This window comes from Pungitius pungitius, chromosome 12, assembly GCF_949316345.1.
Source record: "Pungitius pungitius chromosome 12, fPunPun2.1, whole genome shotgun sequence".
In the NCBI taxonomy this organism is placed as follows: domain Eukaryota; kingdom Metazoa; phylum Chordata; class Actinopteri; order Perciformes; family Gasterosteidae; genus Pungitius; species Pungitius pungitius.
The window spans coordinates 8,465,692-8,491,325 of NC_084911.1; the positions used below are offsets into that span (position 1 = coordinate 8,465,692).

The following is a 25,634-nucleotide window of genomic DNA, read 5'->3' on the forward strand; positions in this document are numbered from 1 at the left end:
CGTCAGTCAGCTTACCATAATGACTTTTTTTTGGTCAACTGACTGAAAATGCGTTATTGTTGGAAACAACAATATATATATAACTTTTTTAAGGGGTTGTTTATCATAAAGGGTCAGAATCATGAGCTGTGATTCTGAAATCACAAAGGAAAGAATGAAATTAAACAACTACAAGAGTTACACAATGAAGTCCTAAACTTTTTTTTGTTGAGAAAACTTAAACTCTATTTTGTTACATGAACAATTCTATGAAACCGTATTGTTCTGAAACCCCCATCAACCACATCTCCTTTATACAGATTACTTTAAACAAGTTTTAGTTTGTGCAAGCGGAGCGGTCAAAGTTTTCCTCCAAGGCAAATTTGAACGCCAGAGGGGCCACCATTTAGCCCCCCGCGACAGCTCAGGATCTGTGAACCAGCTTCCTAGTTACCAGACAGCAGTCTGCAAAAAGCAGCCTTATCCCGGACTGCTACTCGTTCACCGGCTCGCTGCTAATCAGCAGCCAGACACTTGTGACTGTCCAGAGCCTCCCCAACGGACAGGATTAGCAGATCAACCGTTTCTGTGCTTGAGTGTAATAACCCCCCGCCTCTCGGGTGTTATTACTGGAGTTGTCGACAAACAGGTGTTAGTTGGCCGGAAGTTGACGGGCCCGTTCTTCACAGAGTTAGAGGTCCCATGCAGGGGTCAGAGGTCAGGTGGCGCCAGCCGCCCCTGTCCCCCGCGGCGGCAGTATGCTCGAGTCGGCTTTTATTATGATCGGCCAATGAGCGCTTGCGTTTGGGGGGCTGGATGTGGAGGCGTGCTCGGTGGGGAAAAAGGAATTAGTGTGATTGATTTTGGATTACTGAAGTCAACCTTTGTGCCAGAACGCATTAGGACAGCACACTCTGTTCAGACTCACAGAAATAGTTTGAGGAAACTGTTTAACACGTCATTTGACTGTTTATTACCTTGGAGCTTTTGTCTCTAAGCTTTTTCTGACATTATTCCATTTTCCACTCAGAGAGGTGAGGAGGGGCTCCCATCCTGTGATATATACAGTATATAGCCTTAGCACCTACTGTGATGAATAGGGTTAAGGGCACATAATCTGTGTCTGTTCCCAAACACACACACACATCCACAAAAAAAAAAATCCACATTGAATAATATAATTTGTCATCTAAGTGGAAAACTTTAAACTACTCAAATATACTATAAAGTTGGCAAAATATTAGGCCCTAACCATTTGTATCGGTCCTAATTATTTAAGGGAAATGTTTGTCTTCTCTCCACTTGCGCGTACCCGTAATATGCCCACCCAAGTTATGGCATCGCTCGCCTCGGTTTTGAGACAACACAGGAGCTTCAGCCCCGTGTGTACTCACCGTGCAGCCACGATGCAAGCCGAGTTCGAAAGTTAGCGCGGATTGTGTACACAGCCGTGTTTGATGAATGTCTGCTGGTGTCTTAAGGGGGACGTATCGGAGGCCCCGGGGCTGGCTTTGGCCCTGTCAGCATGCTATTCTTAAGTTATGAACGCTACGCTTCTGCTGTTTTGTTAGTGCTGCAGGTTTTATTTATTCTTAAGCGTTGCTGTATGGGAGCATGAAAAATGGGGGAATCAAGAGACTGGACGGAAAGAGAGGAAATTCGAAACAATGGTTTCCAAGTCAAACAAGCCGTTATTGTCCAGAAGTGTAGAAGCGTATGAGAGATGTTTTGCCTTATTTTAGTTGTTGAGATGGGAGATTTAGGGCGTGATTTTGCCTTTGTTGGCCATAAATCAGTGCATGCTGCAGATGCCTTGTTGGGGTTTTTATAAGAATTATTAAAAAGGCTGTATTTACATCTGTAGTTTGCCTGCCACACTCTGCATCTGTTTGCCTGACGTTACCGCAATGCCACAGTTTTCTTTGTTACAACATGTTTACAAACCTTCCCATTTGTCAAATCTTGTGTCTCAGTGTAAGGGTTTGTGTGTCAAGTCACAGAAGGTCAACGATGGTTCGTCCTTTTAGTTTGTTTCCTCTCAGATGCTTTTCAGTCCCTCACTCTGTCTGGAGATGGTTTAGGTTGGAATTCTTGAGGTTGTTGGCCCCCGCGACAACCCAGACAGCATTGTGTGAAGGCCGAGGCCAGCCAGACGCTGGCGCATGGCAACTGTAACTGTTGGTGACCATCGCTGGAATTCGCCGCTTTTTACTACTTGCACTACACACAGCACCTCAGACCCTCATCACTTCTGATCACAGCTGCTTTCTTACAAAGGCCGTAAGAGAAAAGCAACCTCTCCGAAGGGCCAACCGACGTCCTGATGTCGCAGCGCTCGTCCCAGAGAGACTTCAACTCTAGAAGTTATTCCTCTCATCAGTGAATCGTGCGTTTGCAGCCATGTGTTTTGAGCTACTTTTGATCAAGTGCTGTAGCCAATCGCACGTGTGCTAGCGCTAGAACAACTGGACTCAATTAGTTTGAAAATGATACCATCGGGGGCTGAGAGCTTCATCGGGCCAGCCTTCAGGATCTTTCCCTCCGTTCTATTTGAAACGCGTTGCACACACTTGAGCTACTTTCCTGCAACACACACAAAAAAAAGAAAAAAACTAAACACCTTCACAAACTTGTTTCCCAAGACGGGTAAGCATTTCACAGCCTGTGGGCCTGCTTGTACTCAGCCAGCAGCAGCGCCTCCCCCCCCCCCCCCCCTTTGCATTTCACTGTGGCTCCGCCTCTTTAATTCTGTGTAATTCTTTCCATCCTCTCCCTCTTATCTTGCAGCATTGGTTGGATAAACACTTTCCAGTTCCAGAAGTTGAACACTCCTTGCTCCTCAAACTCGACATTATTTATAATTTTATAAAACTCAGCCAAAGCCTTTTTGTGGCACTGAATCCAATTTCATAAAATTATAGATATCCTGAATATAATTCACAGCAGGTTCAGAATCTTTTTATAGGGGAGGGGGGGGGGGGCAGTGAGTATATAGAAAAAAACCAAATCATTTTAGATCAGAGAATGGAAAACTACACTGTTCTCTGTTCTCATAGACTAAGCGAGTCATTGATTATTTGAAGATAAGCAGATTCAAGTCTAAAAATAACCTTCGCCGCCTTAGCCATATGACTTGATCCATGAGGTTCATTGTAGTTTTTGGCTTTATTCAAACATTCACGCCCACAGACAGGTTTTCAGATGTCGAGTTGAAAGTTGAGACCAGGTTTCTCTGCAGCTGGACACTTGTTAAATACAAACCTGATACTCTCACTCAGGAACGAAACCAAATGTACATGCAGTATAGACGCCTCCCTTAAATGATCAATGAGCCAGGCAGTTGCCTACTGTATTTTGCTTAGGCCGTAGGCAGCAGGGAGCCGTATTTACATGAATGTATTACTGACCCGCCAGTTTTCCAATTCCAGTATAAAAAGAGAATAATAAGGTGGGTCAGTTCATGTTCTACTGAGGGTGGAGACAATGACGCACAAGGACACAAATGAGAAGATTAAATGGAAGAAAATATTTGCAATAGGGAAATCACACTGCAGTTTGTTTTTCTTATATCCAATAATCTATTCAACAGCACATGAAATGAGTTGCACGTGTGCCGGCAATAAGAACTAACCAAAGTCAAAAAAATCTTCCCTTTTTCCTTCCTTTCCCTTTTTCTTGTCGTCCTTCACCCCACGCTGTTTTTGTTTTAATCTTGCATCTGCTGGCATTGACTGGCAGCTGTAGGCATCACAGGTCTGTTATGAGTACTTGAGAAAGCCGGAGAGGGAGGGAGGGAGGGAAGGTGGGACGTGCGGCAGGGGAGTTTGAGCGAGTGCTGTGGGGAAACAAGCGCAGGGCCAAAAAAACGGAGCCAGAGAACCAGGTTCCAAAAACAAAGTGGTGGTGTGTTTTCTCTACTCTTCTCTTTAACCCTCTGCTGTTTCTATTCCCCGCTTGAAACTCCTCGGCGCTGGTTGATTAGCGAGCAGCAACATCACGGACACGGAATGCGGCGCAATAACAATAGCTTGAGATTTCAAAATTTTTATTTGTGTTGGGAGGAATTTAAAAAGTCTTTTTTTATACTTTAGGACTAGTTCAATTCTTCGTCTTGTGATTTCTTTTTTTAAAGACTTCATTTCATGGTTGTAACTGCTGACTGTAAATATTCGCGGCTGATGTTGGAGAGATGGTTTGAGGTTAGCGCAGGGTCAGCTGTGCTGCCTGGGATATTTGGAAGATGGAAATCCGAGAGGCAGAAGTCTTTTATAAGATACAGGGAAACACAGAGTAAATACAAAGGCTAATTGCAGGACCTTCACCTGGTGCATTAACACAGTGTCCTTGGCTGCATTCTAGCCTCTCTTCATTTGTGAACACAGTAGAGACCAAAAATAGAGAGTAAGGGAGAAAGGAGGCGAGTGCAAAATATTTACACAGGAAATAATTCCTTGGGGAGTTTTTTGAGGGTTGATGATTGTGAAAAGGTTCCTTGAAACTACAATAGGGTGCATTGAGCAGTGCGGGCTGAGTGTAAAAGTTGGACCTGGTCCAGGGACCAGGTTACTCTTAAAGCCGGGGAATGAAAAGAGGGACTGTTTTACGGAAGGAAAGGAGAGACGCACACACACACCCACACACATACGCTCTGTTCGTCTTTCCTTATTTGCATACAGGACCATTTGCAGATACCTGTTCAGAGAGAAAGAGTCATGCATGAATTATTTCAGCTGAAGGAATTAGTATCTGACATCAGTCCTTTTTTACGTAGCCAACATATATGGTAACCCAGATCAACCAAATGCTACATGCTGTTCCTTGGAAACTGAAGAGGAAGAAAGAATGAGTTTAAATGTATCGATACCCAGGGGATTTCTCCAGTTATGTCGCTAGGAAGTTTGCTTTATCTGAGCAAATTGATATAATGAGGCCTCCGTGACAGGAGTGGTGTTGTTTTTATGGGTTTGTGTTGTTAACCTTACACAACAGCTCCCAGTAATGGGCCAGTACATGCATGTGTGTGTGTGTGCGTGTGTGTGTGTGTGTGTGTGTGTGTGTGTGTGTGTGTGTGTGTGTGTGTGTGTGTGTGTGTGTGTGTGTGTGTGTGTGTGTGTGTGTGTGTGTGTGTGTGTGTGTGTGTGTGTGTGTGTGTGTGTGTGTGTGTGTGTGTGTGTGTGTGCGGTGAAGGCTGCATCAAACCCCTACCTTTCTATAAAATGCGTGGGTGGTCAGCCTGTTTATTGTGTGGGTTTGCAAACAATGCTCACTCATTGGGCCTAGATTAGTGAGTAAATACAATTACAACGTTAACACAGTGTTTTCAATCATGATATTTATTTCCATTTTGCCTCCAGCTCATTGCTGGTGTGGGTTTTTCCCGGACTTATTGTCCATTGAAAACATGTTAAACAACCTTGTAAAAAAAACACATTTGGGATGGCGGTGGACTGTTGAATGTAGCACAGAGAATAAAATACTTTTATAGACCATAGTAATTATTTATCAAATCACCTTTTGAATTCATATTTTAACAATATTCATACTTGCTAGCAGCTTCTTTTGTCCATTGCCATATTGGGTTTTGGCGTTCAGAAGTAACACGAGAGTGCTGGTTAAAACAAGGACTACTCCCCTACCGGACAACTAAACTGTCAGTTTAGTTGGTAATACAATTACGTGAGAACTGCAGTCATTTCGTCCTAAACTTATTTTTACAACCCCTTGGTCTCCATTAGGCAGAACGGCAGAGCAAGTCTCACTGCCATTGCCTGTGTAAACATGGTACCCGTTTTACATCATCAGCATGTCAGCTTTGTCACTGTGAGCACGCTAGGGTGCCAACATTAGCATTCAGCTCAACAACAAATACACAAGCGCGTGTACACACGGACGCACACAAACTTGTGTCTTATGTTTGGCTGATACCCAGCATAATTACACCTCCACAAGAACCTTTGTTCCTGTCTCTCCCTTTTTCTTGGACTCCCCCCTCCTGTGATCTCTCCCCCTCTCAACGTTGAGTGATGGCTTAAAAGGAAAGGCAAGTTAATGGCAAACATAACCCCACCCCCCTCCCCCGGTTGCCTGTCAATCTAATCCTCCCTCTTTACAGGCAAAAGGTGGAAACTACAAAAAGAAAAAGACAACTCAACCCATTTTGTTTTTGGATACTCATTTAATGATAATATCACTCTTTCAGCTTTTACGGATAAGTTCACAAACTTAAAAACAAAATTATAATGACAGAGCTTCCCAAAGTAAACAGGGAAAAATTAGCAATCACATTGAAAATAATTTGGGTTACATCCAATGTATTCTCTTTGACAAACAATTATTCCAGTTGCATGTGTTTGTGTGGGTGAGTTATAATAACATATTATCAGCAGGGAAGGGTTAACTGCACACTGAGAATACTGTAGGTAAGTAACTTTTCACAGATGGTCTTTGGTGTGTTTGCCTATTAGGAAGAGTTGTCTGGGGCCTAAAGTACTCCTTGACATGCGGGAAGATAGAGAGGGTAACTGATAGTAACTTGATGTCTGCAGGTCTTTGTACAAGACAGAACACGTACTTGCATTATCACTGAAGTTGATCTACACACACGCGCACGCACGCACACACACGCACAAATGGTTACTCTGAGTCCTTATTTTGCTCTACATTGCCAGATTTGGATCTCAACACTATGTCAGATTGTTAGCCTTCCTGAAGGTCTCCCACTTTGCATGTGTTAACTGTCCTCTACACAGCATCCTGTTAGTTGTAAGTGAGCAAAGCGCAGAAAGGAAGGAAGGAAAAATACTTTTTAATCAAGGGAAACGTAATACAAAACCATTGTTTGCTTTGCTTGTCGTTGTACATGAACTGTGGTTTAAGGGATAAAACCGTATTTCCCTTACAGAAAATATAAATAATAAATAAAGTACCTAAAGTTATTTTGCTGTATAGTCATTTGAGTCCATAGTGTAATTAGGGTAAACAAAAAAACGGTATGGAATTCAGTGCAGCACTGAAACACAAGGGGTTAATTAAAATGCTTCCCTCTGTTTCTTTGTAATCCAGCTTACCTTCTCCCTTTGTGGTGGCAAAGCAGACTGAGCGCTTCAGAATCAAGAAGGGGGATTTTGTCTTGACTCGGACTCACATGTACTTAGACTGTCTGACATTCTGGGGTTAAAGCCCTTTGATTGACTTTGCTGGAACAAAACGAGGTTTAATCTTCAAAGATTTTAATCTGCTGTTTTGTCTGTTAGTCACAAGAAGTGTGTGCGAGTGTGTATGTGGGTTCGGGGGGGGGGGGGGTCTATAAAAGGTCATAATGTTGCACAATAATACAAAATAACAAAGACACTGGTATAAAAAAAATGTACAAAAACAGAAAGCGTTTTGAAGCCAAATAAAGAATACAAACATCAGTTATTTTCTCTGCATAACTTCATTTGGTGTCTTAAAGGTCATTCACAGCAAGCACGGATCCCTTTGGGGTGGTACCGAGCAGTTACAACATGCAGCAAAAGCAATTGCTGATATAGTTTAGTTCAGTTGGACTGTCGTGATGGGAAAATGGAAGTACAACCCCATTTCAGTGCACACACTTCTCTGAAGGTCCCCATGTCCTTTAAGTCCCAGCACCACAGCATGGGAGCTGACCACTGACCACCATTCCAGCACTGTGAGGAAAGTCCAAACCAATGTTTTTGAACTTGTTTAAAGTCTACTTTAAGACAACAAGAGGGCATTGAGTTCAATAGATGTCCAGTTTCTCGTTTGGTGACCTCCACTTTCACAACTGCATTTGGCGCCTTCTGTATTGAAAACAGAGCTGAAGACTTGAAAATCCTCCTTTTTAGGTCTGATTAGTAGAAGCCAGCTGTCAAAAGTAGGAGGGCTTGTGTGAAGTCATATTGTTATTTGATGTACAGTGATCCTGTAGTAACAACACCTCATACTCCAGATTGCCATTCTGAACAGCGGGTTCAGGGATCGTGAGCTGGTGCTGTTTCTGAGGCAGCGCCCCGTTGTCCAAACCAGCCTTCACACCATCCGACTCGAGCTGGGAGGGCTCGCCTTCTAGGTCCAGTTGCCCATTGGCCCTTTTCCTGCGAAGATAGCATACCACTCCCACTGCCATTGCTATCAGTAACAGCAGCAGCAAGATGGCAATTGCCGGCACCAGCGTCGTTGTCAGCCTCTGGTCGTCAATCTGTTGACTGCGTTTGCTGCCGCTTTCAGCAACCGTGTGGGCTTCAGTGCAGACGCTGTCCTTGCCACTAGGGCCTCCGAGTGGACTGGCGCACACCCTGTAAGTGGAGTTGGGCTGCAGACCCCTGAGGATATACTCTGGAAACTTGGGTGGTAGGTTTAGTTGAATCGGCCTACGGTCCGGTCCAGAGAGGTTGCGGTAGGTTAGGCGGATCCCACGGATGTAAGGCCGCATTTCAATGTAGCGGTGGAGGTCCACCAGGACTGAAGTTGTGGTTGCTTGATGTGAGCTGATGTCTGGTGCATCTACACTGACAGTTGCCATGGGGACCTCAGCTTCAGGCGGTGAAGGCAGGTCATGGTTTTGGACCTCACAGTACATACCAGAGGTGCCCTCGGGACAGGTACATTCTACCTGACCATGCTGGTCCAAACGACATGTAGCCCCATTCAGACAGGTATGAGGGGGACAGAAATGCTGCTCCTCGCCTGGGTCCATACTGCTGCTACTGGGGGATGCAGGGGCAGGGGGTAAGGGAGAGTCCTCTTTGTCTGGCAGGTTGTTTCCGATCCTGAGGTTTGGAATGTCTCTAGTAATAACCAATAAGGTAGTGACAGGAACAGGCGCGGTTGTGGTGGTTTTGACAGTACTAGTGGTGACTGTAGTAGTAGTAGGACAGCCAAAATCCCTGTGCTCAAGTCTTTCCAATACCTTTCCAGCATTGATAGGTGGAAAATGACAGCGTGTCTCCTCTGTTCTCTCCAGCGTGATGCTCTGGGCTTTTAGCCATCTTGGGAACCATGCTAAGGTGCAGAGGCAGTTAAAGGGGTTCTCTGCAAGTGTGAGCTTTCTGAGGTGGGGTAGGAGCTGGGGGAACTCTTCAGGAAGGCCCTGCAAACTGAGGCTGCTAATGTCCAACTCCTGCAGCTCTCCAAGGTTCTGCAGGTCCTGAACCTTAAGAGGGCCCATCGGGTTCCCAGCAACGCTGAGGTGAATCAGACCCTGGGTCTCCTTTAGCGCTGAGGGGAAGGACTTGAGTTGGTTGACTGAGATGTCCAGTTCGTGGAGGTTCTTTAGACTACGTATGAGCTCCTTATTCAGGCTGAGGAGCCCCACGCCACCCAATTTGAGTGACTCGAGGTTTGGGGTCTGGAGATCTGAAGGACCCAAGGTGGGTAAGACATTAAAACGAAGGTCCAGCAGCAGTAGTCGTGGCATTGAGAGCGCTGGCAGGGATGTCAGCTGGTTGCCCTGCAGTTTGAGTTCCAGCAGGTGCTCCAAGCCATTAAAGGCGGTAGGATGGATGGTCTCAATATGATTACTGGACAAATAAAGGCGTTCAAGCAGTTCCATACCCTGGAAGCAGTCCTCTGAAATGTGGGTTATCTGGTTGGAAGACAAGTCAAGATTTCTCAAAGAGGTCAAAGGTTCAAATACCCTATCAGTAAGTTCAGTCAATTTGTTTTGACTGAGGTCCAGCATCTCCAGGTTTTCCAGGCCTTCAAAGTCCTCAATTGTCAAGCCCTCGATGCCATTGGCAAAGAGATACAGACTTTCTGTGGATGGGTCTACTCCCTTTGGAATAGTAGAGGAGCGTCTCTGGTAACAGAAGATGGAGCCTGGCGGGGTACAGGAGCAGTCCTCTGGGCACTCACTGGACCAGGTGCCATCAGGAAGGATGAGGAAGAGCAGAAAAGGCATCAGTGGAGTGAGAAAGACCTTCATGGTGCAGACTCTTCCTCTCTCTGTTCTCCTGTAACAAGGAAATATAAAAAACTGTCAGTTGCCTACATAATTATCCAGAGAAATAAATATTAAATACTGACATATTGTAAACAGGACAAATAATATTGCATAATATTGCAAGGGTCACGTTTGAGTTTGGGAGCTGTTGCTGCAGGATGCAAGATGCAGGATAATGTTGAATTGACCTCAAAATATATACATTTTCCTCCTATATCATATACTGTAGTTTCTAAACCATCATAAGTCAGCTATTGATTTACTGTCTTGTCTTTTTTTATGTATTCCAAGTAGTAAGATTGCTAAAGGTTTAACTATGCATAGTTCAGTTCAGTCAGTCGTTTGTCACAAGGTCTCTCAAACAATAGGGCTGTAGCCGTGACCTCAGGCTTCAGAGGGAGTTTTCTGCTCTGGGGAAAAGTTGACAAAGTGGCTTCTTGCCACGCTTTTCTGGCTAAAGGAGTGCCACATTCTTCCTGGAATATTTTGTGTCATAGATTGTATTGTGGCATGCCAAAGCCATGGTTTCTAATGGTCTTACAGATTGCTATGCTTGTGTGCACCACAGCCACATGTAAACGCATATGTGTTAAAATGTATATTCATAAGCCGCCACTGCTTTTTTCCCTACAGTTTCAAATAACCATGCAATGTCAACTTTTTTTGGGCCATATGTTTGCCATGCAGCACCATGCCACGCATCTGTGGAGGATTTACTTTGTTGTATTACAAACTTGCAGAGACGCTTCCTGATTATCTGACCGTAGACGCTATATGAAAATCACGTTTTTTATGTTTTGTGTAAACCGACGGCCAGTGCTGCCGCTTGCTGGAGAAGTTTCTGTGATTCTGGAGGAAATATCCAGAAGCTGCAAGGAGTTCTGTAGGTAATCAGGAGACAGATAATACTGTGATTTAGGCCCATTTTACTTGAGCCAAAGCGTCCTAAAACAAAGCCCGGTGGAGCGTCAACAGCTCAGAATTTGAAAGAGAGGGAGCCGATGAAGGACAGAGGAATGAGAGGAGATAAAGAAAGTACTAGTTGCCGACAGGAGTCTACAAGGCAGTTTTTCATCTTCTGCTATCGAGTGAGATGGCCTTCGGGGGAAGAAGCAACTTCTCATTCTGTTACCCATTTCTCTTCTTTTGGAAAGCAGTTCTTTGTCCATAATCCTAAAACCAGAGGCTCCCAAATACACCCAATATTCCCTTTGTGCCCTGCTATTACTTTAGATTAGCTCATACTAAGATAATCGATTGAGTGAAAAGTTCTAAAAACTTTCAACATTTATGATGCCCCTGTGTTGGTTGACTATTCCAGGTCCTTGAATGGTGCAGTCGACTTCTTCACCGCGCAAATACCTGAATGAAAAGCCAAGTATGTGTGACTTACAGGTTTGCACATTCTGTTCTCGCACTGCTTTACCTACAGGTTGTGCCCCATTACTCAAGAAATGACAGAAATAGTTTCAAGCATTTCACTTTTTAAACGCTGTGTTCTTTTTCTTAATTACCGTTTGCGTGTGTATATGTATTCATCAAATTTAAATAATTGATCCTTTTTCAACTTTTTTTTTCTCTGTCGAGATATGAGACATTTTGCTTTTACAAAGAATCACTGCCTCATCACACCACAGCAATGGCATTTGTTTTCTCTCTCTTTTGGCAAACTTTTCTTTTGGTTCCTCCTTGAAATTGCTGCCTCCGTGGAAATATTCCCTGATGTCTTATTTTTCCTTCTCCTAACTAAAAGCAACCATAGCATTCCCCTAAAGCCCACTGCCAACACGGTATTATGCCAACACCCTTATAATTTAGACAACTCTTTTGGACGGGGCAGAAATGTTATTCTGTGCAGCCGGGCATCAATAACACGACCCAGTTTCTGGATGAAGTCTGATGTCGTGTACAGCAGAAGGGTAACGGTTAAAGGGTTGCAGTTATATATCCAGTTAAGTGGAGATATTCACTGACACAAAGAAGAATCTTTGCCTCGTCAGCTGTGGAGGAGTCCAAGGTAGGAACATATTGTGGTCTTCCACTCAATAAAGGTACTTTCGAGAGACATATGGGGGGGGGGGGGGGATTGGCTTGTCACCCCAAGAGAAGGCTTTTTTGTTCCTAATGGAGCTTGTTATAAAGCAAACAAACGCTGAAAGCTAAAACCATTTGTGAGGTTTTACCCAGAACCTCTTATGAAAGGCTCAACGGAAAACGCCCTCAGAGTTGTCCTTTCTACTTTTTAAGCACAATAAAAACTCGCCCACTCGTTTGTATTTCAATTCATTTCAAATAGAAATGTTTGATGTGATGGAAAAAAAAAAAAAACCAAACCACCATAGTCCATAATCACAATTTCTTGGGGCTGCGAGCTTTACTTAAAAAAAAAAAGGCTTCTTTGACTCAAAACGGGTTCTTAGTGGAACCATCACTCTTTAGGAAGAACCCAGCAACAAGTGGTTAAAGGTAGAACCTTATCCCTTCAAGAAGGAGCCAAAACCTTTTCATTTTGTCCCGTAGAAACAGGCAGGTCTCAGAGCTAAGAAATGATGACAATAGAGAATGTGGCCACCATGCTGCGTGTGTACACAACCAGGGAAAACAAAAGGATTTGTGAAGATAAACAGGAGATGAAAAGTTTGAAGTGTAAGAGGGTCTTCCCATACTTTATGTTAATGGCTGTCCGTTCAGAACAAACACGAGAGCACTTTGCTGTTTGTCCCAGAGAAGTATCATATGGGACTGAAGTTGTCCAAAATAATCGAATCTCATTCCTTCCGGAGATTGAGAAACTTAACTTTGATACGTTATATCCGGGCCAGACACGGCCAAGAGGGTTCGGTGCCAGACCATTCAACAACATCAAGGCGGCCATGAGTGTAGAGCAAGATAAAACCCGAGTATTTTTCTTAGAAACCCCACGGGGGGATTTTAACGTGGCTCCCCGGGGCATATTGTTTATTTGAGTGGGCCCAGCACATGTGATAACCCAGTGGAGGAGAAACTGTCCTGACCGTGGATGGGGAGGGGTTCCAGATCACAGATAAAGGTCAGAGTCTCCTGTTTTCTCTCTTTCTGCTTAGGAGTGACTTGTGCCGGTCTTATCAGAGGGTGAGATAAGCGCACAATAGTGGCGTCACTACGGTTTGCATCTACAGTGTGCCGTCGCGCTGTGCGACTCCTGGCTCTGTGGCTTTAGTGTGCAGGTGGAGGAGGGAGGGGGGGAGAGAAAGAGAGAGAGAGAAAGAGAGCGAGCCTCGCTGGTCATCCTACATATGGAGGAATGCACCCTCTCCCTTCTTACCTTCCTCCTCCTCCTTTCTTGAGTTGTAATTTCCTTTTTGCTCCCCTGCGTGTTGGTGGAGACATTCCTGAGACCAGCAGCAGCTGAGTTTGAAACAGTCGGCCTGTCTGTTTCACTGGCTTGGCATTCAGAGATTAACCGGGAGTCTTTGGGGGTTTATAAACAGACGCCGGAGTGGATAAATGATTGCGCGGATTGTGACTGGGTGTTCAAACATCTTCGCGACTAGCTCTGTTAACCAACATTTCTTCTTACTGCATATTTGCTTTCTTAACACATAAAACGTGTTGGCTGATGAGTACGTGGAATCCCCCTGTGGGCAGTACGGGTAAGGAGAAAATAAAGAAAGAAGCATGGGAACCTCTTTGCGCAACCCTGAGTGAAATACAGCCCCTTGAAAAGAAAAAAAACGAAAGAGGCAATAAGAAGGGGCAAAGGAAGAAAAGCCTTTTCCCTTCTTTTGAAGGTGAGTAGAAAAAGAGAAGCGGGGAAACGGAGGCGACAAAAGCAGGTTTTGGAGGCTGAAGTGGGCTTCAGCAATGAAATCCCGGTAGGCCAAGCGTCAAGAGCCCTTATCTTCAGAGCTGAAGGCCTACACTGAGGGGCAATGAAGGTTACAAGAGGGGGAAGAAAACTGGTGCGTGTGAGCCCCCTTCTCTCTTTGGGAAAGGAGCAATACTAGCGGTGTGTGCATTAGAGTACGATCTACAGTCTTCAACTGTAACGCTACGACTGAAATGTACCCCAAATCCCAATTTCCTCTCTCTCTACGGTTGCCCCAATTCCACCCCCGACCTGATGAGAAGACAAAGGCCCATTCTTCCTAACACACACTACCTACATGTCCTAATCCCTATCTACTGTCAGCAACGTCCTTGCCAAAGCCGGACCCCGTTATCAACGGTCCAGTGGGGGCTTATCCGTCAACGTGGCAAAGGGGTCAAAGAGAGAGCTGGTTCCCTGAAACAAGAGTTTTGGCAAGGATAGACGAGGATATAAAAGTTGCTTAAGAAGCAGCGCAGAACAGAGAGGGTGATGCACAGAGCCGTCAGCGTCTGATGTCAGTTGTCCGTTGCGATGCCTGTAATGCTGTGAATGTGCTAAAGGTATGTGCTAATGTCACTCTGTTGTTGTACCTGAACACAGGCATGCAGAGTATGTGTGATCACAAAGGAAGGTGACGGCCTGATCTTGTCTGTGTTTTCCATTTTTGGGGGTTTTCCCAGTTTGGTGCCTCTGGGGTGCTACAGGATTTTGGCAGCATAGCATGTAGATTTATCACACAAAAGTCACACAAAAATAAATCTTGTTCCGCAAAAGCTGATGGCTATTTTCTTTTGTTATTTGTCCCATTGAACCAAGATGCGGCTGAGAGCTTCGGCATAGCAAAGAGCCTTGAATTTGTGATCAGAACAACAGGAGATTAGCGGAGAGTGGAGAACTTAGTCACTAGAGATGATCGTCTTGAAGCCACAATATCATTGCTATGCTTTCTAGTGGTGTGAAAGGAAATTAAGTGGACTGATACATTGACAATTTGCCACACAAGCAAAGCTCACACACACACACACGGCTCCGGTTACACGTGCGTACACCTGGAGCTCGTGGTGCTCGTCTCTACAACAGGTGCTTTCTTAGCTCCTCCGGGGCTACATGAAACCCAAAACCTCTGGAGCGTGTCTGAGTAGAAGACACAACGTTCCTCAGACCTCCGACCACAGCCGGCAGCACGCTTCCACCTCCGGAGCAGTTTTTGTCGTCTTGTTTTATTTCCATACAGACATCGAAGCAGAGGACTCTCTCTCTCTCTCTCTCTCGGTCTACACACAGCCTCCTCTTGTTTGGCCCACCGAGGAGCGTCTCAACACTGACACGCTTCTCTTATCACTGCGCCCTGCCCTGTGGCCCCTCGGGGGACAGAGGTTACAGGCACAACGCGCGCGTCGGAGATCTTCACCACTGGACTCTCACGTTACACGGACACAAAAGGACGTCGGAGCACGGGCCTTCATGTCTACTTTATTTCACCGCCCGTGTTTTTCCGTCGCTTACGTCGCTCTTTTATGTCGTCTTTGTGCAGCATGGCCCCACTCCTTCTTGACCTGGTTTGAATCAGTCGCAAACAACAACAGCAGCCCCCCCCCCCCCCCCCCCCCCCCCCTCCTATCTCTGTCTCTCTCGGTCTGGCTCTTTTTCTCGGGTTTGTGTCCACTCCTCTCCCAGACACAGCAGCAAACCACACCGCCGAAGTAGTTACAGTCTGATGAGTCCAAGAGGGCACCATCGCCAGGACACGGTAAATACGACATCCTGGTGTCACAAGGCTGGACTCTCCCCAGGCCCGGTCTTGGGCCTACGTCTTGTGTGCATGATAGAATCCAGGCGCTGGGGTGGCGTCTGGATCACTGACTCTAGACGCCCTGTTGTTCGCAAACTGGTCTTTCTAAAAATCCGCGCACGGCAACGGCCCGTGTTTGTGCTGTCTGTCAGAAGCGGCCGGATGGACCAGTTTCATCACTCAGCCACGAGCCCGGAGCGACGCGCTCACTCCCCAGCTTTGGCATTTCATTCAGGTTGCAACATGAATGCACTGTTATTTTTGTCACCTGGCTTTTGATGTCACTGAACAAAGAAAAGAGTCTTTCCCTCATTGTCAGGACGTCTTTCGACAGCATACATTTTACTGTGCAGAAGATCAGTGGCATGGAGCACGCTGGATGTTGGTGGTGTTTTTGTCTTTGTAGTTTTTGGTACACCCGGGTACGGAATGGAGCTGTGTTAGATCAGAGAGCGTACGGGGAGTCAGGCACACGTCCTGCAGGCAGGCTGACTGTTCATGTTAGACAAACAATGTCACACTCGCACACGTGATCCATCAACCTGCCTCTTTCCGCATACTCTAGTTACGCATCTCACTAGTTGAATAGGCCACGACCGATCTGATGCTGACGGCGAACGTGCACACACTCACTCGCAGAGCTAAAATCTGCCACTCTTGTTGAATGCATTGCACAATTCTTAAGCCTTCTTCGCCTTGTCCCCTTGTCTTCGCTTTGCTCCTCTGCTCAACTCTTTGCACCGTATCAAGTTTGTTCATGTAGCTGGAAAGGGCATGATTGGAATCTGATCAACAGCCCTGCAGGCCTCCGGAGCTATCTGAAGTGTTCACGAGGCTGTAGACGTGGCGAGAGCTCAAGGCTGGTAAACAGGAATATCGTGGAGCGCTCGTGCTGACAGGCATACAGGCGGCTTGTTTACTCTAAAATGCAGTCCAGCATAGATACTAACGCATTGGAATAGGGTGGTCCTCCCTTGTGGATGTCAAGGCACACACATCTGTAGTTTTATTAAGGCCCCACAGAAAATGTGCTACTACATTCAGCCAAGTCCCCCTTTGTCAATCTGAAGAAAGCGTGATGGACGAACTTCATATCTACATCTTACATCTTCATTGACTTATTTCCAACAACCTTTAATTATCGCTTGGCACTGTGCAGCACGACCTGTTTTTCAGGCCCCTAATTTTACACCCTCACCTTTTTCCTCCACATAAAAACAGGCTACACGCACACACACAAGATCAACTTGAAATTTGGATCCCTGGCACTGATAAGGATGTTGCAAAGGAATTCATTGAGAAACTGCCACCTGTGTTGGTCCACCCCCCCCCCCCCCACACACACACACACACACACACAGCCTCCGATACTCCTGCCTGCCCCTACCTCCTTTACAAAGACTTGTTTATGACACGATTGCTAGCACAGGGTGATTTTTCTAAGCGGCATTAGCAGGTAGGAGCAGCTACTTAGCCACACATCTGATTCGTCCAATTGTGTCTTTTCCATAGCTGGAGATGGATTATTTATTCCTCAACGAGATCAAATTTAACTCTCAACTTCCGCTGTGAGCTTAAGTCAAACATCGGATGCCCCTCGATGATGTTGTCATAGAATTTCACAGATAAGTGAGAGCGCCCCAAGGTTTAATACTTAATCCGTAGCTATTCACATTGGCATGCGGACACCACTGATAAACTAGTAAGCGCTACTATTCTAGTGAGTGTAAGGACATCCGTCAACATCAGTCTATCAACGGTGATCCTCAACTCCCCAATTGCCTGCAGCAGGTGCTCACTACCAGGAGATTCCTCATTTCCTGCTCAGACAAGGTGCGAGAGAAGAAGGGAGAGGATTGTCTAACTCTGAGCTATTAAATGAAGGAGCCCTCTGTAGCCTCTTCCCCTCAAGGCTCAAATCTACCTCTCAACGCGCACGGAGGACCTCGTCATCTGAATTAATAAGATGTTGGTCTTATTCCCTAATGTTAGCAGCATAATGTGCTTATGGATGTAGCCCAAGATCTGTTTGATTTTAAAATACTGCGCTACCTCGTCGTAAAATCACAAGAAAATGATAGGGCTCTTGTGTTTACAACTCAAGCATTTTTTAACATTTAAGTAGATTTCCATTTCCACTTAATTTAATTTCCATTAATTTAAATCCATGAATGTCTGAGGTGATGGAAAGAAACCGATTTGAATGGAAAAAGAAAACAAAAAACCACAGCAGCGGGGTTCTCGAACAAAAGTAGTTAATGTACCTGAGATCGCTAGTAAACAGGATAAATATGCAAACCACTTGTAAAAGAAGGGCTCTCTGTGGTTTTATGAGGGAGATTTAAGCCTCCGGTAAACAGAATTTGTGTCTGCAAGTCTGTGCCCTTTGGGTGAGTCTTTCGCACCCATAAACCGAGAACCTGAGACGACCTGTCAGGCTGCCCCCCACACACACACACACACACACACAGAAAGAGAGGGGGGGGGGGTGACTGATGCTTTGTTATTGTAACAGCGACTGCCAATTTGTTTGCATAAAGAGCCGCTTGTTAGCTTTCACATCCGTTCGGACACGTAATTAAGGGAATACAGTAGATTCCTGAGCTGACCTGTAACACACAGAACAATGCGTTACCTGTGTGTGTGTGTGTGACTCACACAAGCTCTCTCCTATGCTTGTTTGTGTGTGTGTGTTTGAGTATGTGCATTTCGTGGAGGAGCACCCTTGTTTGCTCTTCCGTGTTTGCCTTTAGATCGACAATATTGGCAATATTAACCGGACAATTACACACGCTAACAGTGGTGTCAACGCGCTGATGAGGTACGGACTGAGAGGGAGGAGTTTATGCTTTAGCTCATCGAGTTTAAAACACACCGCAAACACAGGTCTCATGAGCGGGAGAACACAGAGCGCTTAAGGCGCTTCGGCGCCACGCGCACGCGGACTGCACTGCAATGTAAATATACACGCATCAGGTGTGGCTGCGACGTGGACTCGGCCCACACGGTGAAAACACACGTGGCGCCGGCTGTAATTCACTCGTACTGGCTTTGGTGTCGAAACTCGACAAAGGATTAGGACCTAAACTGTTTATTTTTGCCCGTATTGCAAATCATTTTCAGCCCCAGGAGAACTATCGGCCGCAAATTCCTCAACCTCAGAATGAGAACCGGGCACCTTGACTGCTCCCTTTAGCGGTCCCCCCCGACGAGGCCGCTCAGTGAGACGTCCAGGAGCTGTGAGGCAATTAGCGAGAGTAGCCGTGTGCGTCCAGAGGGTCTTTACGAGCACACACACACACACACACGCACACACACACACACAAGTTCCTGTCATAGCTCATTGACGACTAGCACAACACGGGAATGAGGCGGGATTGAGGCGAGGAGGCGAGGAGTTTGCAAAGTAGAAAGGAAAATAACAGGCGCCTGAACTCTTTCACCCCACCTGCGGTAACTCCAGAGCTGCAGCGAGGTGAACTCCACACTTCTTCCCCCCGCCCTTCTCTCTCTGTCTCTCTCTCTTTCCTTCACTCTCTGTCCGTAACCATACACAGGCTCGCCGTATCTATTAAATGTCATGTGTGTGCGTGTGTGTGTGTGTGTGTGTGTGTGGAGAGCTGCTCTTGTTCTCCTGCCAGTCTTGTGAAGAGGCCCAGAGTCGTGTGAAAGGACCCCATTGAGGAAGCAGGGTGTTGCAGTTAACACAATAAGGGCCGCTTGCAGCGAGTGATGTGCGTTTATAGATGCAGATATTCAAAGGAGTGAATCATTATGGCAGGGGTCTATTGTTCTGTCGTGCTTTTTTTTTTTTTTTAAATGAAAAGTTTTTGCATCATGGTACACGGCCGCGTCTTATTCACAATGTTACCTTAAACCTATTGTTTCATTCACTCACCCAGTGAAGAATCTTCCTCTTGTCCTCTCGCTCCACTCTTTGTGTTTTCAGTACTTCCTTCCCTGGACACAACACAACAGTCGTACCTGTTAGCCATACATTTCTTTTCTTTCTTTTTTTCCCGACTTACTTGGAATCCAGCCCCCCCCCCCCCCCCCTCCCACCCCCTGTCAAGTGTTGTTCACGAGCCAAACAGGATGTTTTTTGCCTGCTAATTGGTTGGATTCCAGCTGAGTGTGGCAGCACCAGAGAACGACAGAGCGGGAGAGAGAAAGAATGCAGGCCGACCGCTCTCCACTCTGTCAGCTCCTCGTGCTGCGGTATCAGCACGTCAGGCCGAGAGTGTGTGTGCGTGCGTGTGTGTGTGTGTGTGTGTGTGTGTGTTGACTTAAGAAAACATAAGACTGCTTCTATTGAGTCCTCTGCTGTGTTTTAATAGAGTCCTATTGTCTTAAGCTGTTGCTGAATGAGGTGTTCATGAAATGACTGATTTCAAAGCAAGTGTAAAGTTTTTACTTCTTTGATATCCTTATTTAGATTTTGTTTATCTTTTAGAAGTGTTTCAGTGAAGTGTCTCTGTGTTGTATGTCATGTCATCGGGCGGGGCACACACGGCTCGCGTGTCTATCAATTAGCTTTTTATTGTGGTTTGTGCGTGCGCCCATTTGCTGGTTGCTTTGAACGAGGACAGTTTTAACCACCGAACGTTATTTTTGAGCGCGGTTATTGGACCATCCTTGCGTGTTGGTTTTGGGAAAGACAGCGTGACCAATTGATGGAAGTTTCATTAGTGGGAGACATTTCTGCCGAAAAGCAGCTCTCCCGCTTCTTGGAATGTCACACTTTTAAAATGTCCATGCAGTAGTCTAAACTTTCTGAAATAACACGCTGAGATGCACATGATCTCTCTCGGGTTCCTACACACCAGACGGAGTATTGACCCAGTCCAGACTCACTCTTCCAGTATGTTTCCACTAACAAGTGTTGTCATGCCATTCCTGGTATACCTAAGCTCTGAGTCAAACACGACAAACCACGCGTTACACCTGATTGTGTAGCGCCCGGAGCGCAACAAACACCCCTGTGCGCCCGCCGCCGCCTCGGAGTCGGCGCGCCGCTCAGAGGGCCTCCGGCCGCGCTCCGCTTCCGTGTGTTTATTTGTCCAAGGGAGTGCATTTGTGTGTGTTTGTTTGAACGCCTTTGACTAATCTGTGAACGCAGCGCATGCTCGGTCACGGTTGGGAGCATTGCGGAGGGGGAGGGAAAGGGGGGGGTGGGGGGGGGGGGGGTTACTCCCAGTCTTCTGTGAGGAACTGCTGTTTGGGGACTGTGGTGCGCTGACCCCGTTTTCCTGAGGTCACTGTGTCTCCCTCTCAGACGACCCCTCGGCTGCACTGTAAATATTTAGCTCGCAGGGTGCAACCCGGCACTCAAAATAGATGCAAATCGTAAATGACTGCAGCACTTTTTGTCGGTAGGCCGCCCTTCTTCGCGTCTTTTCATGAGGCATTCGCTCTTTAATTTGTAAGAAGCCGCGGAATGCTAAATCATCGCTGGTGTCTTTTAACCTGCCAGTACTTTGCCATTATTGTTTTTTCGCCTTCGTTTGTATTCTCTTTTGAAGGAGCTATTTACGTCTCTTCACTATATAATTTTCTTTCTGCCTCTGTGTTCATCTGTTGAACATAAATATCCCTTCACCCTTCTCCTCCTCTCTTTTGCTCCCCTATCACTCCCTTGCTCTCCGAAGCCGAATCGCAGCAGAGCCGTATTTGTAGCTGCACCATTCAAAACTGCTCAAAACATCAGGCCCCAAACCCCCGATCGGATGTAAACACAACGATCTCGTCTCTCTCTCTCTCTCTCTTTCTCTCTCTCTGCGGACGCCCCTCGCTCGCTTCGAGGCGCGGACGGCAGCGAATCGCGACACTATTCGTGTCCTCGACGGAAATAGACAGCAAAAAGTGGGACCGGTGAACTCCCAACGCGGGCCGATGTAACGCGAGAAAGCGTCTCCGAGCATGTATGTGCGATGGGCCTACATGAGAGCGTGTGTGTGTGTGTGTGTGTGTGTGTGTGTGTGTGTGTGTGAGACCTGAGGGCGAGTAGATGCTTACACTGACTCGTTTTAAACGATCTCCAGCAAAGCATTTGTGTTAGTCATCGGCGGTTAAATATTTGACCCTCCTCACAAACTGTCTTTTCCACTGCTGGTTGTGTAGTGTGTAGGTGTGCGCGCGCGCGTGTGTGTGTGTGTGTGTGTGTGCGTGTGTGTTGTTGTTTTGCTCTTGCACAGCGACATCTGATTCAAGGCTCATTCCCCAATTGCAGTGCTGGCCAGAGGTAATCATAACCTTGGATTAAGAGCTGTTTCTTTCTTTTGTGGTCCCACTGAAACGCGGCACTTTGTGGCGTCTTTCTGGGATGAGCACATTCCCTCCCTCTCTCCTTCTCTGCTTCTAGTCAAACAGCAAACCCTCTCCGTCTTTATCTGTGGACACTGAGGACAGCAGTTTTTTTTGTTTTTTTTTTACTCGAGCTGTGGCACTCCAATGCCCTCAGATCCCTTTGTGTGTGCGTGTGTATATTTTTAAGCATGGTTTTGAAGTGGTTCCTCTGAACGCATCATTGGGACGCGTCGGTAGGCTCTTCTTCAATTTAGCCTGACAGGCTGCTCAGTCAGCATTGATGTGTGAGGCTGAGGCCCTTGAAGCTGTTTTTTTTTTAATGTAAGACACCCCCCCCCGCGCGCGCCCTCGCCTTACCGAACAGCACCTGACGAGGGCGAGGGGAACGGCAAAGCCTTTAATTCTGACGGAGTAACCTCCAGATTTCCTCCCCGCGGAACCCCTTGCTAATTGTGTGACGAGCCCTCGCTTTCACATGGCCTTGAGGAAAAACAAACACACACCCACACGTCCAGACCTTCTGCTCCGTCTCATTCCCTCTCTCCGCCTGCTGCGTGATGGACCCACTCTGGTCCCCGCTCCACCTCCACCTCCGCCGTATCCCTCCCCTCCACCCTGCCCGAGGCCTCCTTCGCCTCGGCACCTGACTTTTAACCCTCTAATCCCCTCTGACGCGCAGGGTAAGATGCTCCGGGCCGCGGCCCCTGCAGTTGGCTTAAAGCGGAGCCCCGGCGACCAGAGGAAAGGCCTCTGCTCTCGGGGCATTTTGGGGATGGAGGGGGGGGGGGGGGCGGGGGCAACGCTCAGTGTGGAGATTTACAGGCGTGCCGGGTGAAAAACCACCGCCATTCTTCGTCAGGAGAAGATTTAGACATCGGTGCTCTTTTCACCAAAGCTCTTTGGCACAGATAATGAAATGGCAGACTTGATTTTGTAAAAAATACAACAACAAAAAAAAACCCAAAATCAAATAACAAAGTACAGACTGACACAAGGAGGAGCGGTTGTTTCAACACCACGGTCACAGCGTTGGCACAGCGGTGCCTAATTGCTTAAATTGTGCTTTAGGACAAAGGGCTGCGACATCTTAGTCATGCTTCTCGTCCACAGGCTGTCATTTAAGCGCATGAAATGTCCCGTGTGGGGATTATCCACCCGGTGTGCTAATGCATCTGACTTAATGCAGGCACCAGCACGCACAATGGCACACTCTATTGCCAAAGTGTTGTGCAACTAACGTTTTGATAAAAACTGCCACTTCGATTTTTTTGTTTTGTTTTTTAAACCACAGGGAAACTGTACCCTAACTCCTCGATTCCTCCCCACTTCATCCCTCCTCGTGTGGCGACATCACGCATCCCCCCTCGGCTTCACAGTCAACAAGTGATTGCACCAACACAACGGTCCGGTGAATACGAACCGCTTCCCTGGGCCATAACTGTTACGGTCCGTGCATCGTATAGTTGCCTGAGAGTTCTCCACATTAGTGACGGATAATTGGCCTCCCGTGGCCGCTCTGCCGTGTCTGGTTGCCTAATATGAACCAATTACCACTATTACATGCTGTCAATGACACAGTAGCTTTTCCTACAGGATAACGACAGCCTGTGAGGAAACGAGCGGCGCAGCGGTTAACAGCGGGGCTTTTGGAGAAGTTTATGCCGCCTGTTTTGCCCCCGAGGAAAGATTAGGCAGTTTTTCATGCCTGTTTATGGGGGGGGGGGGGGGGGGGGTTGTGTGTGAAAGGTGGTAATCTGACTTAGAGCTGCAGGGTTTGTAGTCAGACGACTGCGCTTGCATGAACGCAGCTTCTCAGACTAAGGCTGTGTGTGTACAAGTTTTATAATTAATAATATGCAGTGATAACTCGGTGAACTTAATCATGTTTTGGTGGTACAGAGTACAAACCCTTTCCGTAGTGCATTGCAAACTAAGAAGAGATGGGTCCATGTTTAAAGGCCCCGCTCGTGGAATCACAGAATACATTGGCATCCTTTTTGGAAAGACGAGATGATATCATCTGTCGAAAAGAGATACACTCGCTGTTGATTTTGGCTGCACTTTTTTGGAACGTGGATTGCTTTGAACGTGTTGTGTCATGCCACTTCTTTGCATGTTGGTTTATTGAGCGGAGTGGCAGGTCACTCTGAGATTTAATCTTTCAGGAATTTGACCTCATCGCTCGTTGCTCTGCTGCACACAATGCCGAAGGAAAAGTGACGGATCTCTCATTTCTGGGGTTTTGACGAGCCGCAGCACCGAGTTCAGCTACAAATCAATCCCTAGGTAACAATACCAGCGCTTTATGCATCTATTTGATGGCACCAATTACGCGCGTGTGAGCGCAACAACCATCCGGACCCCGTCGCGTATTGAAATCACCCTCAACTGGCCTATTAAACTTTCCTTTACGGGACCGCCCCCCCCTCAAGAGTGAGTCCAAAAGCAGCTCCCCCCCCCCCCCCCCCCCCCCCCCCCCGTGCGGTGGACGAGGCTCGGTGCGGTCTAGACACTCGGCTCGGCCCCTGCACGCTGCACGGCGTCCTGCGGTCCCACACCGGCGCGCCTCGCTGCCGCCCCGGTCGCGACTTCTGCTCCTCGCACGCGCTCGCCTTCCCAAATACACTTTTTTTTCCTGCATCAGTTGATCCCGCGTGGAGCGGTTAATTTAACTCCTTACAACGAATAACAATATGTATATAAACATTTATTTTCATTTTACCCGGATTATGTGAATTATGTGAATTAACTGTTGAGCAGAAGAGACACCCGGTGAGTCTCTGAGGTAATGTGAAGGGAGTTGTCGCACACAAACACAATTTGAATGAACATCAGCGTATATTAAAAATGAGTACAAACACTCGACAAACAGTTTACACTGTTGTTGCAGTTTATTGAGATGTTTTTGTGTTTTTTAATCTATCTTACCCCTACCTAAATACACTCATCCACATAAGCCCGTTGATGCGTCTTTACGCACGCCTCGGGCCAGTTGTAAGTCTCTGGGATCCAACCTACTAAAAGTCCATCTTTATTGTATCAGTCAAAGAAGGGAACTTCTTACCCGTAAGGTTGCGAAGCGCGGTGTGTCTTTATCCAAGCGGAGCAGCTTACCGACGTAACGTCCAAGACCGAACTAGTCTACTTTCCCGTGTGCGCGCACTCTCAAAAAAAAACCAAGAATAACAAAAAGTTTCTGTGGGCGCATTGAACTCGCAACGAACGGTGTTCATCAAACCCCCCGGAGACTGCACCGACCTCCACGTCCAGGAATGCTCTCAAGGGCTACCTCCCTGGAGCCCGGAGAGAAAGCGCTTTATCGGTGAGCCGAGGAGAGTTTGGAGGGGAGGGAAGGGGGCGGGGCGAGCGGCACCGACCGCGCGCACAGACCGGAGATCAGCGAGCAGCTCACCTTGCGGCGTGTCAAGAGTGCAAGGGACGGACATTCCTCTTGCCTCCGTTTCAGTTGGTTGTATCACAACGCCGACCTGCGCGACCTGTTTTACGCGGGAGGCATCGGTGACTGGTTTCATTTTTTGTTCTCTCCAGAAATGTTTATCCACGCCACCTATTAACTGGCTTTGCTTTTTAGAAATTTAAATTTTTAGAATGCAAGATAGACATTTATGGTAAGAAAAAATATTATAAAATATATAATATGATAAAAGTGATGGGGAAATAAGCTAATATCCATCATCCTCTGACACAACTTATCCATCCACTGAGATGTGAGGCACTGCCCGTGGCCTCCGCAGTGTATA

General features: G+C 46.7%; 2 protein-coding genes across 3 annotated transcripts in view; one reads left to right on the forward strand and one right to left on the reverse strand.

Annotated features, from left to right (window-relative positions):
- LOC119219948 (mitochondrial import inner membrane translocase subunit tim16-like) overlaps positions 1–25,634 on the forward strand; it is an 84,651-nt gene that overhangs the window by 34,826 nt on the left and 24,191 nt on the right. The window lies entirely within an intron of this gene.
- Positions 6,141–25,423, reverse strand: vasnb (vasorin b). The gene is made up of 3 exons (XM_037475474.2): positions 24,938–25,423; positions 19,466–19,527; positions 6,141–9,935 (listed from the first exon to the last, which is right to left on the reverse strand). Exon 3 carries the CDS (start codon positions 9,905–9,907, stop codon positions 7,853–7,855), a length of 2,055 nt encoding a protein of 684 aa, XP_037331371.1. The 5' UTR covers positions 9,908–9,935; positions 19,466–19,527; positions 24,938–25,423; the 3' UTR covers positions 6,141–7,852.

Coding starts and splice junctions, on each gene's coding strand:
- vasnb (XM_037475474.2), bottom strand. CDS start 9,907: ATGAAGGTCTTTCTCACTCCACTGATGCCTTTTCTGCTCTTCCTCATC.